This window comes from Clarias gariepinus, chromosome 9 (assembly GCF_024256425.1).
Source record: "Clarias gariepinus isolate MV-2021 ecotype Netherlands chromosome 9, CGAR_prim_01v2, whole genome shotgun sequence".
Taxonomy (NCBI): domain Eukaryota; kingdom Metazoa; phylum Chordata; class Actinopteri; order Siluriformes; family Clariidae; genus Clarias; species Clarias gariepinus.
Genome location: NC_071108.1, coordinates 26,330,359 through 26,348,267, shown reverse-complemented (window position 1 = coordinate 26,348,267; position 17,909 = coordinate 26,330,359). Strand labels below are relative to the sequence as shown.

Genomic DNA, 17,909 nt, shown 5'->3' with positions numbered 1-17,909 from the left:
AGCTGATTAGAAAATGCAGTAGATTTTGCATAACAATGGTATCTTGGATTATTCTTAGGGTTTTTTGTTTACAGTTCATTTTGGTTGAGTGGATTTTTGTCATCTGCAGTCTGACTTCATTCAAAGCATTTCTGTGCAACATCTGTCACTTAGATTAAAGATCTAAAAACATACACAATTACACACCTACTGTATATACATGCACTGTATATTACAAGCAAGGACAAAGCCAAATGACAGGATTTCTTTAAGGAGTCTATTATACTTGTCTTTTTTTTTTTTTTTTACATGGAGACTGAAGAGACATGCTCTATCACACTGCTAAATATATATGCATAGAAGACATGAGAGCAAACATGATCAGAATAAACCCTATTTATGTTAATAGCACATCAGCTGCACAGACATCAGCTGTATTTTCTGGTGACATTTGAACAATTCACACACACTTACTGTACAGGTGCAGCCACAGACACCATTGAAAATATCTCTCAAGATTTTTATATATGATATGATTTTTTTCTGTATTGAACGTCCACAGGCCCAAAATGTCCTGGTTTATTTTATGTTATATTATTTATTCATGGTAAGTTTATTCTCAAAGGCTGCTGCATTTAAATTTTTTTTTTTTTACCATTATTTAGAAACATTTACCTGCTATTGTAGAAACAAAAACATTTTCAAAACCACTAGTACTGATACCTTTAGCTATAGAAAGACAGACAACCTCTAACCACAGGCAACAGGAACTGAACCCGAAGGCACCACCTTATTGTCAAAACACGCCACAGTATGTGATGCATGACTTTCTGACTTAAGACCTACTTACTGTTAAACACAATCTAAAGCACACAAATAAAACAAAGGTGTAAATGAGAGAGAAAAAAAACATTACAGAAATTTAACTATAAATAATGTGAAAATAAATATGAAAGATGGAAACCAGATGTTATTTTATTCTGATGATAAGGTAGACAGTTCATTTTGTGAACACTTCTGGTTAAGAAAAAAAAAAAAAAGAAAAAAGAACACAGTTATCTTGGTTAGTTGGTTAAAATCTATGTTCAGGAGGCAGGGTTTTTTAAAAGCATGAATTATAAATATGGGATGCTGCAGGCATGATAAGATCCATTTTCAGACTCACAAGACTTATTTGCTTCACTTACAAGTGATAACTTAAGCTTACAGTACTTACAATACAGTACAAATACAGCAGATGTACTGAAAGGGTGCAATTATGCCAGATTGCTTAAAGGGCCATGTACAGTAGAATCGAAATGAAACACAGATGAAATGACTGAGTTGGGAAAAGACAATACTAATGAGATGATATTACAGTAGTGGCCTGCCACCATTGTTCGTTAGATTTAAAATGGAGGTTCCTCTTTCATAATCCTGAACTTTAAAAAGAGGCTACAAAGCCACAATGTGGTGCAGGAGCAGAACATGGTTTGCTAGCAAAGAGGAAAAGAAAATGAATACACAGTAAAGGCAGTATTTTAGCAAAAGTAAATGTGAGTTAATGCTAAACAGATAATTTACATGAACTTTTAACCTTTTAAGTCATAAAACATTCAGCAAGTAACATTCAATAATAATAATAAAAAAAAAATCCATAACAACCATATCTATTATAATACAAAATAGTTTTTTGGGGGTGAGGGGAACAGTGTATTTAGGAACCAGCCACACACCAGCACAACTGTTGCAGAAAAGGTGGCGCATTTTGTTTATCTGTACAAATGCATCCTGTGCTTTTGTGAAAGAAGCATGCAAAAAGTGAAGTGGAACTACAAACTAAAAAAAAAATTTAAAAAAAGCAAAAAGTGCTGAGGATAACGTGAATTCAAGTAGCAAGTTCTGTAAGACAAAGTTCTGTTGCTTTAATATCTCGTCCTCATTGGCTCTTACGGTGTTCCGTCACGCTTAATGATGTCTCCGAAGCCACACCGTTTGCAGCATAGGACAGGAGATCCACCCATTTGTCCATTAACTCTACATCTGGAGCACTGAAGAGCATTGCATGCTGGGAGTTACTCAGCCTGAACACATGTTTGCCTTCTGACTTCTCTGAGGGTGATAACACCGCACTGACCTCATAACCAGGTAGAGAGATCGTCCGGGCTCCACGTGCATCCTAGTGGGGGGAAACCAACAACAAAAAATAATTAGGCAAGACAAATATTATGGAAATGATTAAACTGGTTCTTGGTGTCACCGATCAAAAAAAGCATTAGCATATCCTGAAGATTAATTAAAAAAGTCTAATGAATAGATTATTTACAAGATTACAAAATGCCATTACACATAGCAGGCACCAATACCAACAGATGCCACAACAAGTTCTTCAAAAAAAATCTTAATGTGACTGCTTATTTAGTTATTTATTTTTTAATAACATGACAACTTACTGTATATCATCGTTTTTGACCGAATTGTGCACAAAGTAACCCAAACAGTATACATTTATATACCCTAGAGTAATATACTTCAATGTGTGCAGACAATTTTTGTACATGACTGAGATGACACAGGAGTCATATTTCATTACACATCAATCATCATGCTAATGACAGAATACACAATCAAATTGAGGAAAAACATGATTTTTTTATCAGGAAAGGGCTATAAAATTGACAGCAAGTTTAAAAAAGCCCATATTTACTCTTGGGGCATTAACTCAGAAGTAGAAAATAATGAGAGGTTAATGAACCTGCCTGAAAGAGGATACTACTGTTTTTTGTTGTTACAGAATTTTCTTCAATGACTGCGATTGATGATAAGCATTTCTGTATCAACAAGTCCCCAAATCTCCAATTGAATTCCATGCTAACAATTATTTCGCAAGTTTGCTGGATGCTACTGGAGATTTGACTGGAACGGGGATTTACACTAACATGGCAGTAAAAACTCCTTTCTAGCACTATTGTGTAAATTAATAATTAAACAGAAATTCACTTGATCTGTAAAATGCTTGGGCAGTTTGTCCTTCAAAGCCAATGGGAATATTGATACAGGAAGGTTGTACAAGTATTACAGTTAGTGTGAAGTATTACAGTGCTTCCTCAAAGTATTCACAGCACTTCACTTTTTTACACATAACAGCCTTATTCCAAAATGAATTAATTTTATTTTTTCTCAAAATTCTACAAACAATACCCCATAATGACAATGTGAAAAAAGTTTGTTTAAAACCTTTGCAAATTTATTAATAATAAAACATGTAGAAATCACATGTACATAAGTATTCACACCCTTGGCCATGACACTCAATATTGAGCTCAGGTGTGTCTTGTTTCCGCTAATCATCCCTAAGATGTTTTTACTACTTGGTTACTTAGGTAACTTGGTTTAGGTAAATTCAGTTGTTTGGCCATTATTTGGAAAAGCACACACGTTTCTATATACAGTAAGGTTTCACAGTTCAGAGTGCAGGTCAGAGCACAAACCAAGCCATGAAGTCCAATGACTTGTTTGTAGACCTCCAAGACAGAACTGTATCGAGGCACAGATCTGAGGAAGGATACAGAAAGATTTCTGCAGCATTAAAGGTCCCAAAGTGAACACTGGCCTCTATCATCTGTAAATGGAAGAAGTACAGTACTGTGCAAAAGTCTTAGGCACCATATTACTGTATATGCTGTACCAATTTTGTTATGAATGAATGAATAAATGAATGAATGCCTTTATTGTCAGTATACACATGTACAATGAAATTAAAGCTTGAGATTATGTTAATAATGTCTGCATAATTCTGTATAAAATCATTTAGTATTTCCATATATACCTTAAAAATTAATAAATGAATAACATTACAGGAGAATATATGCCTGGCTGTAAAGAAAAAATATAGTAAAAGACAGACCAGTTTTCAGATGTACGCTCCTGGGATTTGCATAAAAATAGAAAAGAACGAGTGTGACAAAGTTACCAGAAGAACTTATATTCTCCAGCAAACTCAGTAAAACCTAACAGCTGTTTTCTTATAAAACGGCACAAATCTGTGTCTAAAAGTCCTGATTTTAAGCAATGGGTTTTCACTCCATATACTGACTGTTTATTTTATTACTTTTTATTGCTCTTTATATAAGTTTCTTTTATGCAGAAATTTTTCATAAGCATCTTTTGCTTATGCCATACTTTTGTATGTGCCCTAGACTTTTGCACAGTACTGTAACCACCAGGCACTCTTCCTAGAATGTTTCTCTGTGAAAAGAGGAAAACCTGTGTAGCACTCCACCAATCAGGCCTATATGTACTGTAGAGTGACCAGACAGAAGCCAATCCTCAGTAAAAGGCACATGACAGCCCACCTGGAATTTGCCAAAATGCACCTGAAGGACCCTCAGACCAATGAAATGAAACAAACATTGCACTCTGGCCTGAATGCCAAAGCGTCATTTCTGGTGAAAACCAAGCACCGCTCATCATCTGGCCAATACCATTCATACAGTGAAGCAGGGTGGTGGTAGCATAATGCTGTAGGAATGTTTTTCAGCGGCAGAAACTAGGAGACTAGTCAGAATCGAGGGTAAGATAAATGCACAAAGACATCCTTGATGAAAACCTGCAACCAACCATTCAACAGGACAACGACCCTAAGCACACAGTCAAGGATAACAAAGGGGTGGCTACGGGACAACTCCGTGAATGTCCTTGAGTGGCCCAGCCAGAGCCCAGATTTGAACCCGATTAAACATCTCTAAAGAGGTCTTGAAAAGTCCTGCAAAGAAGACTGGGAGAAACTGCCCAAACATGGGTGTACCAAGCATTATACTCAAAAGACTTGAGGCTGTAATTAGTGACAAAGGTGTTTTAACACAAATGTTGAACACAGACTGTGAATACACTTTTATTATTATTATTTTTTTTTTTTATAAATTTGCAAACAAACTTCTTTCACGTTGTCATTATGGGGTATTGTTTGTTGAATTTTGAGGAAAATAAGAAATTTATTTCATTTTGGAAAAGGCTGTAACATGACAAAATGTGGGAAAAGTGAAGCATTGTGGATACGTTCCGGCTGCAGAAACAAAAGGGTGAGACCAGGATAGGGCTTGGACAAGCCACCTGACCTTAATCTTCCCAAAGTAGGGGACATGCAACACCATCACACACTGTACTACCTGGCTGCCAGTCTGCAGGTAAAGCATTAGTGGCTCTGCTTTTGTTATGGCCACCACGGTCTTGGTCCAGTTCTTTCCTTTCTCTTGAACCTGGAGCTGGCTGCATAGCACACAACTGTCATCTGTCAAGGAGAGCTGTTTCTGCAACACCACAGGAGATTAGGCACAAAAACAATAATTAAAAAACATGTCTGCAGTATGAAACACGTGACCACATAAGCACCAAGTGTAACCTAAAACCTTGTTTTAAATGCAAGCTAGCACTAGATCAAAAGGCAGTAAGCACTTGTATTTGCATCGAATAGCTACTAAAGCAAAAATAACCCAGTTGTCATACATAGGTATGCATAATTAAGCCTGTATAACAATATTACTAGTAATACAACTATCATTAATATTACTACACATACCGTACCTATACAGTGTGCATATTTTGAGAAATTTAGGCCACATAAACCTCAATCCTCAACATGTTTTTCAAATCCTGCACTTTCATAATCGATTTCCTTTAACCATATTGTTTCATTCCAAGAGTGAGGTAGCTGTTTGTGGACTGGAAAAGGAGTATGTTATGCGTGGTAGTTTTATGAAAGTGCACTTCTGAAAACTGGTGGGTGGTTTTTTAAAAACACCTTTTAAAACATATTTACTCATGATTTCGAATTCATGGGAAAGTATAGGTAACTTTGAAACAATAACTACTGGTACTATTTTCTATTAGCTGTTAAGCAGACATTTACAAGAAATGACGCAGTTCGAGTTTGATGACTCTCACCTCCACTGCTGTTTTTTTCTTTTGCTCAGCACTGCCACCTGGTGTCCCATCAGGTCCTTGCAGGATTTCGAAACAATGCTTACACATGCGGATATTCTTGACCTCTGATACCTTTGAGCATTTACCACAGACGGCCTGCAGGGTGCAGCAGAGATGTAGAAAAGAGAAAGAAAGTCATAGAAAGTCTAAATTTACAGTATATATATATACCAATTTTTTGTCAGCGTGTCATCATCACACTTGAACGTTAAAAAGGCTCACAAATCAGGGTCAAAAATCACACTTACTCAGCATATACACACCCAGCTGATGCATTGTATAGCTATGGACATATTGCCGAATTTTAGCTGTATAGCTACATCATTAATCATAAATATATAATAATGCAGAAAGCAATTAAACAATGATTTTTGACTTGAAATTGTTTACAGCAAATTGAATATTATTCGGACTGGCAGGAATATCTTTCAATCAAAGCCCGAATACACATAATACCTAGTGAATATACAGCAACTCAAGAAGCTAACTGACTGACAAACTCTGCCCCACATGCACATACGACACAAATCCACTTAGCGCTGCCACTTACCGCGCCACAGTTCTTGCAGTGGTGTTTGCGTTTAGTGAAGTGAAAAGTCTCATTGCAGCCCTTACAAGTCTCCTTTTCCTTATCTCGCTTCTTCGAACTCCTCTAAACACAAGACACACGCACATGCACGCTCATGTTTAAAGCATGCAAATGACACACAATGGTACACAAGAAAAGGAAAAGAAAAAAAAAAGAGAGAGAGAAAGAGAGAGAGACTAACATCTACTCACCCTTTCATTCACACCTCCTTCTAAATCTAGAGACGTATTACTCCATGTGCTCTGTTTGGAGGCAAAAAACATCAGATTAATGCAGCAATACACTAAATGAAGTAATAATCAGTCCTTATTAGAATAATATCTGCATCGTGATTGGAACTTGTCTAAGGAGAAGTTGGCAAAGACATGCAAATTAAAGGGAACTTTAATTAAAATATACTTTTTCAAATGTACTAAGTCACATGGGTAGACTGAACGCGTAATCTGAGCTGTATTTAAGCTGGGAATTTAACAGACATTTTGAAGTTTCAGCTGTTTCTGTTGATGGGTCACTACGGCAGACCATCTGATACCCAACCAACTTTTACACCAGATGGTGAGGAGCCTACCACTGATCCACCCATGCCCAACGTTTTGAAAACTTCTTTGACTTATATTAACTTGTTTTACTTAATTCTTTAAAAAAAAAAGAGAGCGTATAATATGTAAGCTTTTATTTAACAATTTATTAAAAGGAAAATGACAATCAGAGTTAAACTCTAAATACCTAAAGATATTAGAATGCCAGATTAGATTTAGATTGTTTTAGTGTATATAATTTATTATTATTTTTTTTAATCAGCTGAACCTCCAATACTATAGAAAGCGGATCAATTGAATTATGGATGAAGGTAAAGGTAAGTAAGAAATACACTAACAAGAAAACACGAACACAGACAATCGCTCTCTGAAGAAACGAAGAAAAAAGAACTAAAAGAAGACTGTACCGGTGAATCAGGAGCGTGCTCATCATCACGGGATAAGGAGCTGCTGAAGGCTTTATTAAATGTCTCACTGTTCTGTTTTTGCTTATCTACTGTGGCCAAGATGACCTAAGAAAGAAGAACACGTGCATACAGAGAGACATGCAAGGCTGAGATTCATTTTATATATAAAATGCAATACAAAGTTTCCTGGTTTAAATCCGTATGCTTATTGTCTATGCAAGATATACAAGAATAAATGTAATAAAAATAAAAAAAAACAGCAAAAGGAATTTAAATGAGAGAATGGTGTACAGCTTGCACTGAGCAAGTTTTATTTCAGTTTTATGTTTAGATGGATTTAGTTCTCGAACATCTTACCTGGATCCATTCCTGCTTTTCTTCAGCATTTCTGTAAATAAGAGAAAGAACTGTAATTAAAATGCACCCACACTCCGATATTCATGCACAAACGTGTACAGACACACAAACACACACCTGGCCTGCAACTCGAGAGAGCGCTGCTTGCCGATGATGGCAAACGTGTGAGCCGTGTTCTGTTTTACATTCTCCTGAACCTGGAAAGGTCACAATTGTTCAGTTCTCAGCATTCTTTCTTTCATACAGTATGTAGCTGTAACGAACAATAACTTAAACACTACGTCACACTTTCATACCTCCATGCCTGCTATGTCAATTCTCTCTCGGACGCTAAACTTCTGTCCCATCAGTCGCAACTTGGGCACGCAATACAGCAACATGTTATTAAACTGTGAGGAGAGAGAACATGCAGACAATTAAAACCATGCATGACTTTTAAGGGATATTTTCCTGATACACATGTTTAGAAATGTTTTTTTTTTTTTTTTTAACGCAGTAGTCAGAGTGGGAATTCTGGATCTGTCTCTGGAGAATCATGATTACGAGGTGATGAAGGGTGACTCATGTATTAAGACTCACCAGGTAGAGGTATCGGTCTTGGGCTGTGCCGTTTTTGGCAGACATCTTCTTTATATGACCCTCTTTGATAAGTTCATTCGCTGGATTTACGATGTCTTCCTCCCCACCCAATCGTTCATACACCTCCAGCAGCTTATTCATCTTCTCCTAATGATGCACACAAACATTACAAGTCTTTTAGTACTGTACCATACTTCCTTTTTTTCCCCTCACTTAGACACAATGACATATAATCCTTCGGCCAGAAAACGAAATATTCGATCATCGCCATGCCTTGTACCAGAAAAACAAGCAAAATATACACGTTTCATTATTTCATCTGTTCCTATTCAGTTTTGCTTGACAATATTTAAAGAACAGATAATTAGCTAATTAATTATGTGATTAATATATATATTTTTTTTTTATCAAAGCAAAATTTACGATTTATTATAAAATAAAATTAGACCATAGCACCAGTGTAAGACAAGAAACACAACCACAATAACAACAAGTCCAAAGAAGTGAGGCCGTGAAAGAAAACACATTTGCCTATGAGGCTATTATCAGTGAACACAGACAGGAAGTGGAAACAGTGCATCCTGTCTGACAGCAAGTTTGACGTTGTTAGGGGAAGAAACAGCTACACTTACCATCTTCTTAATAGCAGCATTAGAATGGTTAGCTGCCGTGGAGATCAAATCCAGAGCCTCTGAAAGAAATATAAATATAAATAGTTACAGCATGCACATAGATACACACAAAAACACACACGTACACACTAAAAAAAAACATTTACTGCATGGTTTAAGTTTAGAAACATATAGGATGAGGACGGGTTTAACAGCACTAGAAGGCCTGGTGGTGGACACTCGGAGACAAACACAAGATACAGTACAGTACGAAACATCAATGGTGACTGTTATGGTCCATTTGAGATTACCAGAAGTAATTCTAGGGGCATTTACCTATTCAAATTAAGAAAACTGGATGAGCATCCATACCTAAAATGTATCATGTAGATTATTGGTCATTTAATGCATCATCTTCAATGCATCATTTCAGTATAGTCTAGATTTGTTAATGCTTAGGCATTATAAATACTGGAATGGAAATACCATTTAAATGGAAGTTATTAGGCTAATTTACTCCAAGCTCCACTTTATTTACATACCATATGATGAGGAACTGTATCATCATTACATACGGTGGAGTCAAAATCTATCTTTTATCCTATGCAGGATGTAATATGGGACAATTACAGTATATAGATACGTCTGCAGTGCAATTTAAAGGGAACGCGATGAAAGGAAGAGGAAGAGAGAAGTTTTGAAATCAGTCATATATATATATATATATATATATATATATATATATATATATATATATCACACTTACAAATATACACAGTCATGCAGCAAAGGTTCAGGACACGTGTGTTGTACATGAATGCAAAGGTGTTAGTGAGGTGTCAACCTACTCTCTGCATCTTTCCTATCTTGTGCTTCGCTGGGCAGTTTCTTTAAGTAGTCTTTAAGGAGGAGCTCGTAACGAGGAATACGCTGCACCGGCTCCAGCATGTGATGTTGCAATGTCAAGTTACCACATACATCCTGTTTCTGCATGCCCACAAACACACACACACACACACAGATAAAACAGCTGAGTATTCGTCAACTAGATAAAAAGTGCTTTTTCCTCTTACAGTCTCAGGCAAAGTGTTCATCTTATACACCTAGCAACCCTATTCTAATAAAATAAATAAATAAATAAATAAAAAGCATAAGGCCAAAGTGATCAAATGAGCAACCTAGTATGGCTTTAACTTTTAAATCTAAAAAAAAAAAAGGTAAAACTGAGACTTGCTTATTACAGTAGGTTCACTTCATGTAACTGGAAATTCCTGAACGCTTTGATGATCCTTATATGGATGCATTTTCCATATCACAAAATGACACACATACACACACACACACTCTGTCTCTGACCTGGATGTTCTGAACCACACTTTTGAAATGGGTCGACCTCTGGATCCATGTGTTGACCAAATCCATTGCAGGGTCAAAGTTTTTGACATATTCCCCATACATCTTCATAAACGGCGCCAACTTCTGCAGGATATCACCTATACGTGGAGTTGTGTTCCTGTAGGACAGTCAGACCAGACACATATACATACTGTATATTGGCACATCTAATCACATCTACTCAACTTTTTGTGTTGGAAAAGTCATACTTCCTGACAGACTCTCTCACACATACACACACACACACACACCAAGTACATCTTCAGCATCAAAGGGAAGGGCAAGAAGTCATCAGCTTCCACATTACACTTAAATTTGCATAACCACTTATATGTACAGTACGTGCAGACTTTTTTCTGTCAAAGACAGCCACTGAATTTACCTATAATCTGTTTATTTAGAACAAGTAACAACCAACAGCAAGAAACATTTTCAAGAATCTCATCAGCTGGTAAAAATGCATCACACTCGAAGTGAACAACGGAAACTTGCTCGCACTTAGGAATATGCTAATGATCACTTATCGGGTTTTTATTTTATTTTTGTTCCTGGTCTAGACTAATGAGCTATACACTATAAATAAAATGTTAAAAAAGGGATGTAAAACTTCCATTGTTCCTTTCACATATAATAGGTGAAAAAAGATGTACGACGTGACAGAAATGAAGAATTCTCACCACTCTTGATTAATCCGTGTCTGTAGCTCCGGCAGCAGGAACTGATGGTGGAAGCGGTAGATGGAGGAGATATTTGAGAAGATCCCATTAATCACATCTGTGGGAATACCTGCCTCTGTCAACTTAGTACAGAACACCTATAATAGAGAGAGAGAGAGAGGGAGAGAGGGAGAGAGAGATTTCTGTAACCTTTCGGTACTCTCCTTAAAATAGTAGTTAATGAAGTCACATCTTTAACCCTCGTGTCTTGTTAACTACAAGAGTTATTTCTCCGGAAACCCATTTTGTTAGAAATGATGTATATTTTAAGTATATTTGGCCTGGTAAATCATTCATGTGTTTGAGATTCCTCCTGTTGGCTGCTGTGATTAAGATTTGAACTCTAATGACCTTTTTTCTATGATGATTATTATCATCATTATTATTATCGTTGTTGTTATTATATCTTACTCTGGTTTAAACTTATTACATCTTAAATTCTCTGGTTTAAACTCGTTACTCTCTAGTCAAAAAGCTTAGACCAGCCCATTTTAGATTCGCTCCACTTGTGACACACTATGCGTCAAAATGGTTAAGTGAAATTCTCTACAAGTCTGCCGAAATACAAGTCTCTAACCAAAGCCACAGGACTTTTTGGTAAAAATGTACTTGGGATAGAAGCAAGACATTACCCAAGTACTGTAATGAAGTAAGACGTCTGAAACAGGAAACAGTGTGAAGCGGTGTGTGTGTGTGTGTGTGTGTGTGTGTGTGTGTGAGATTTACCTGATCTAGCAGGTTGAGTCTTTTAACATAAGCTTCCTCTGTATGGAGGAGTTCTTGTGCGATATTGAACAGCTTCTGAGACTCAGTCTGCAAACCCTGCAGGAGAAGAAGAAAAAAAAAAAAGGCATGGAACGTGTAGTTTTATTCAAAACAATGCTTTTTGAAGTTTCGGTGCATGTCGTTAAGTTCACAGGTGTTACAGTGTCGTGAAAACAACAACAACAACAACAGTAAATAACTCTCTGGTTAAAGCAATAAACAACAGTAGCAAGAGTTAATCGCATAGAAATCGAAATGGCGATAAGGACCCATGCAATTATCTAATCGCAAAAGGGTGCAGCGCATTTGTATACACGTTCCTCTTTTACCTTTTTCAGTTCATGTTTAAATTTACATCTGCCTTTTCTTCTCTCTATAGTATTTATTCATTTCATTGGCCTGCTGGTTGTAGTAGGAATAACTATCGTAACTAATGTATTTCATTTAAGTAGAACACAAATTGTTTTTATTCTAACAAAAATAAGATCTTCCTTAATGTGATGATTTGTGCCATTATTTGCTGTTAGCCTTGAAATGGTACATTTAATAGATACATATAACACCTGAAAGGGAACAGCCGAAAGACAAAGAAGAAGAATATATACATATAACAATTTAAGTCAAAAATTGCATTAAAGTAATCACAAATGAGGCAGCCATAGAGAAAAAATATCTTTCAAGGTTCTCCAGTTGCCACATGTATTCCACCAAACGATAGGAACCCCGGCTTTAATGGTGAACAGGAAATTACAGCAAAGGCCAAAAGAGATGGCCACAAGTAATCAGCAACCAAAACAGAACGTAAAATGTTTCGATTCTTTTCACATCGGTTTCCACATTTCCACTGGCTCCAAACTACTTCTCTTCCTAACCCACTCTCATCTACCTGACCCACCCCTCTAACAGCAGAACCCCGCCTGACCTCACCCTTTCATCTCTGCACCTAATTTCCCAAAATATAAAAAAAACAATTATAATTAAGCACGATCCTACTAAATAAACAACCACAAGTAAACAACAGAAATCATATAACATAATAAGAATTATAAATGCTGAAACCGAAACGATCTTGTCTGCTTTGCGACAATGACCATTATTAAAGCATTTCACTGCATATCGTACTGTGTATGACTGTGTATGTGACAAATAAAATTTGAATTTGAATTTAAAAGCTAAATTCTAAAGCGAATTGAAAACTTTTGGAAATTTTTATCTTTTATTTATATTAGCAATGCAAACATATCATACATAACATTATATAGCCCTCTTTGATAAAGTAAAAACACGAACTTGGGTTTGAAAAAGCCGCAAGTCTTCTTCTTTGTCTTTCGGCTGTTCCCTTTTAGGGGTCGCCACAGCGGATCATTTGCCTCCATCTAACCCTATCCTCTGCTTCCTCTTCTCTCACACCAACTAACTTCATGTCCTCTCTCACTGCATCCATAAATCTCCTCTTTGGTCTTCCTCTGGACCTCCTGCCTGGCAGTTCCAACCTCAGCATCCTTCTACCGATATATTCACCATCTCTCCTCTGAACATGTCCAAACCACCTCAATCTGGCCTCTCTGACTTTATCTCCAAAACATCTAACGTGGGTTGTCCCTCTGATGAACTCATGGATCTTAATCTGATCCATCCTTGTCGTGATGACTATTAAAGTAAGGATTATAATGTATTCTATATGCAAACACCAAGCAGACAGACTGTAGGGCTGAATATAATCCCCAGGGTCAACATGGAACTTCATGCTACTCATCATTTACTTTCCTCCCTTTCTGCTATTTTCTGTGCCCTCCTTCTATAAATATGCCATGCCGTGTCAGCTGAATCACTGAACATGTCACATGTCTCACAGACTCACAACTATACACACCGACACACAGGCAGTTGGGGTGTGTTCTGTGTGTGTACATAAGTTAGGATGTTTCCGGTAGAGATCAGAATGAAAGAATGACTGTTTCCTGACACACCTGACTGCAAGAAACAAACACTGACACTTCATACTGTATCTCACGCCTGTTTCTCTCTTAGTTTTCCGGTGACATTCCCTCTAATTCTTGCCAGTTGATTTAACAGTCTCACGATCCATGATAAAGGGTTCTATGCAGTACATAAGACTTCATCATAAATGAAGCTGCTTAAATCCGCAGTATCAGTCTCAGTCTCAGAGATCAGATACAATTTAGATTTTGTCAAGTGACCTTCTCGGTTTCTTAAGCGAACTTGAACAAGTGCACATACTTTAGGATGAAGACTGAGAATGCAGGCTGTTTGCTTTCTGTAAATGAGGAGCCCCATGCCTTTACCGTTAGTGGGATGCAATGGACTGTTCCTGATTCGCATTACATTTTACGCAGCACTTTAAATGTGACATGCAAGAGAATGCAAGTTGCTGTAAACAAACGAACTTGAAAGATAAAAGGAAGGAAGTAGGCAACTAGACATACACATACACACACACATGTCCAAAAATATATACACTGCAGAAAGACCTGAAAGACCGAAAACCTGACTGGTTTTACCTGTAACCTCTCAGACTTCAAAACAGGAAGACACAAATGTATCAACAAAAGACGGCATGAACCGAGCGACACTGACGACTACAACCACTCCGGAAACTACCAACATACCAGCAACATGCCTAAAGAGAAACGCCAACTCCATTACTATTGAAGCTACTACAGGAAAGCTGGCTATTGTTTCCACACCTCTATTTTCGCTATAAGCTTGGTGAAGTCATTGTCTGGTACTATACAGTACGTGCTTGTTTTTAAAAACAGCTCAATTCTATTTCGGGGGGTAAGGTGGCATATTGGTTAGCACTGTGGCCTCGCACCACCCACCAGGGTTGAGGCTTTGATTCCCGCCTTCAGGTCTGTGTCCACCTACGGTCCAAAGACTTGCAGATTAGACTAACTGGCGTTTTCCAAATTGCCCATAATGTCTAAGAGTGTGCATCACTGTGCATTAGCGCTGCTTTGCAACAAAGACTATTGTTAAAAGTGCTACAGTACATAAAGAACATTTAATCAATTTGAATTACTTCTAAAGCTAAATATATATTGGCGAATATTGCTTGTATGACACCCCATATAGTTGGTAGAGTAAATGGCACACCAGCAGGCCAACCTTTTTCCCCCTCATCACCTGTCAATCATCTTAATGCTGTTAATCCTCCTTCCCAAGACTCCTGCACATGGATAAACCTTACAGAGTTTTGCACATTCTTCTGCTTGCACCTCATATTCACCTTTTTGATTCCATGTTTAATAATCCATACCTCCATCTGCATCTATGTTCATCTGTATTTAACTGTATCAGATTGCATTATTCCATGTCCACTGTACTACTATACATGCTATTATGCACTTTATTGCGATCCTACCCCATTTGTCTCTTTCTTGCGGTACATCATTTAGTGCTACTTTCTATTTGCACTTTTGGTTAGACGCTAACTTCACTACATTCGACTTCCAGTTCTCGATCGTCTTAGGGTGCAAGACCTGTGATTTTCACAGACACCCATACGCAAAGTGACAAAAATACACATGCACACACATTCATGCATGCATGCATTCTCCCATTCCACACACACACACACAAAAAACATGGGACCTTGCCATCATTGGCCAGGAGAACATGGTTACAAAACAAAATAGTGAAGCAAGATACATACAGTAGGAAAAACAAGAAGCTGACATAAGATCCATGCTAAACGTGCCTTAGGTCAAACAATATGCCACGTTAATGTAATTGGACTCGATGAGTCTCGATTGCATGCCCATACTAGTAATAACTAGTGTGTGTGTGTCTGTACAGTATGTACATAATCTTACTTTGCCTTCCAGGCTTTCTGGTTCTTCACTGCTCCCTTCATCCAAGTCGCTATCTTCATCCTGAGTTGAGTCCCGCTTATTGCTAATGGTGACACAAGACACACTCTCCGTTTCTGTGGCTATGCTGTCATTCCGTTCTTCCTCTTCAATGGGGACCTCATTTGGAAACGCCTCCCCCTCGGCTCCGCAGCACGGGCTGTCTATTCCGCTGTCCCGATTGGGGATCTTTCCGTTAGCTTCCGTCACATCGCTAACCTGCCCTGCACACGGGCCGCCTATTAAACCGCCAACATTGTGTCCCGCGTCAATATTGTTATGGTCCACGTCTTTAACCGTATTCTCTGCATCGTTGTGGATGTTGTCGGAACCACTGTGGTTAATGTCCAAATCTCCACTGTGGGACTGTTGATCAAGTTTGTCTTGACTGCCAGTGTCACTGACACAGTCTATTCTTAAACAGTCTAAAGCTGGCATTTCTATATCCTTTGTAAGGGAAATTTCATCCATGAGCAACATGTTCCCAGAGACATGCAGCTCTGACTCATTAAACTGCGGCGGTTGTGTGATTTCTGGAGCTGGAGCTTCCATTCTCAGGTGTAAATGGAAGGCACTTTTGGGTTGGACTCCCAGAATTGGGGCCCTAAAAGAGAACAAGCACATACACGTCAAAATCTGCAAGTTTTGCATTTTAGGTAAATAAAATGCTGGAATTCAAATCCTGGTGTTACATACTGTAGCAAGTTATTGATAAAACAAAGGGACTCTAAGGACCATCACTCCTTGGCCCCTGACCATGTCCTGAACATTTTCAGCTCAGCTCTGGGTATGGAACGTACCTCATGTATCTTAACTGTAAGTTGCTTTGGATAAACATGTTTACAACAGCAGTAAAAGAATAAATGGTTGTTCTCTGAAGCTCTCCAGTTTGGCATTATTAAAATATCTGACCCTTGTTAGCATTACTTAAGTATTCATGCTCAAAGAAAAGAAATTAAATAAATACGGTACAATCACTCAAGCCACATCTTTGAATACCAACTGAACAAAAACGTATTGAGAGCGTCAAGTGACTAAATCACACTTAAAATAGGTGTGCAATAAAGGCACTTCAATGAATGCACATTGTCTTTAATACCTGTCTAGTTATACATACATGCAGCCAACACACTCATTTAACATGCATTGTTTACTGTAGGTTAGAATATTGCAGTACACCTTTAGAATAATTAATAAATATCCATCACTTTGTGCTAATATCTTCGCCTTTTCAGCTTGACACTTTTAGAAATAAAAGCACCGCACTGATACTTCCCTGTTGCTGTGGCAGTACCCTCATAGGTCGCTTTGTTTTGTACCCAAAGTGTGCATGACTTAACTGGGATGGTGCATGAGGTGGTGGATCTTTAACTACATTAAAACTAAAGCTTTAAATCGCTCCATTAGATCTACCTCGATTGATTTGCAAATAGATTAAACGTTTCAAGTTAAAAGTTGTAAATGAAGGATACAAAAGATCCATTCTTTTTCTTATAAAGAACCACCATAGATCAGGTGGAAAAAAAAAAAAAAAAGGAAAACACAAAAGTACACTTTGACACGGTTATTTATAAGAATGTAAGCTAATCACTTTAGTCTAAATGATTTATTTTTGAATAGCACTTATCCCCCCCCTCCCCCCCAGATAGTATCACCAATTACCAGCATTCTGAGAATACTTACTGTGCAAACTACATGACGTACTTGTACAGCAATTCAAATGCAGTTGAAAGAAAATCCGGTAATGTTCCAGTATTTACACGAAAACAAAAAACATCATAATTGTCTAAGGTATTGTCAATTACAATCACAACTATTGTACAGTAATTAAACTTATCTTTGTAAGCTGATAGCATAGAACTATAGTTTTTTTTTATAGGCATTTAGAATCAGCATTATAATGTAAAATAGTCGTAGAGCTAGCGGAATGATATAAATCGAGCTTTTTTCGGCAGTCACTATGTTAGGATTTTCACGATGTAGATAATTAAACACTCCCTCATACTCTCAGGTTGCCTTGTTACGAATGTAAAATCTGTAATAGGTGACTGTACCATAAACACTGTCAAAACACACTTCACTAAGCCAGAATTTTAGTTAGAGCTGTTACAGTCTGGCTGCATGTGGAGTGTATGTGTA

The 17,909-nt window shown here is 37.5% G+C and overlaps 1 protein-coding gene across 1 annotated transcript in view; it reads right to left on the bottom strand.

Annotated features, from left to right (window-relative positions):
- Window positions 1–929: 929 nt before the first annotated feature.
- Window positions 930–17,909, bottom strand: part of fgd (faciogenital dysplasia) — a 52,154-nt gene continuing 35,174 nt past the window's right edge. Inside the window, exons 4-19 of the mRNA XM_053504278.1 lie at window positions 15,735–16,374; window positions 11,860–11,955; window positions 11,095–11,231; window positions 10,379–10,535; window positions 9,871–10,009; window positions 9,044–9,102; window positions 8,412–8,558; window positions 8,129–8,221; window positions 7,950–8,029; window positions 7,833–7,863; window positions 7,476–7,580; window positions 6,721–6,771; window positions 6,491–6,592; window positions 5,902–6,036; window positions 5,127–5,267; window positions 930–2,137 (exon numbers count right to left, since the gene is read on the bottom strand). Of these exons, the coding sequence (XP_053360253.1) occupies window positions 1,898–2,137; window positions 5,127–5,267; window positions 5,902–6,036; window positions 6,491–6,592; window positions 6,721–6,771; window positions 7,476–7,580; window positions 7,833–7,863; window positions 7,950–8,029; window positions 8,129–8,221; window positions 8,412–8,558; window positions 9,044–9,102; window positions 9,871–10,009; window positions 10,379–10,535; window positions 11,095–11,231; window positions 11,860–11,955; window positions 15,735–16,374 (2,353 nt within the window). The 3' untranslated portion in view covers window positions 930–1,897. The remainder of the gene's footprint in view (window positions 2,138–5,126; window positions 5,268–5,901; window positions 6,037–6,490; window positions 6,593–6,720; window positions 6,772–7,475; window positions 7,581–7,832; window positions 7,864–7,949; window positions 8,030–8,128; window positions 8,222–8,411; window positions 8,559–9,043; window positions 9,103–9,870; window positions 10,010–10,378; window positions 10,536–11,094; window positions 11,232–11,859; window positions 11,956–15,734; window positions 16,375–17,909) is intronic.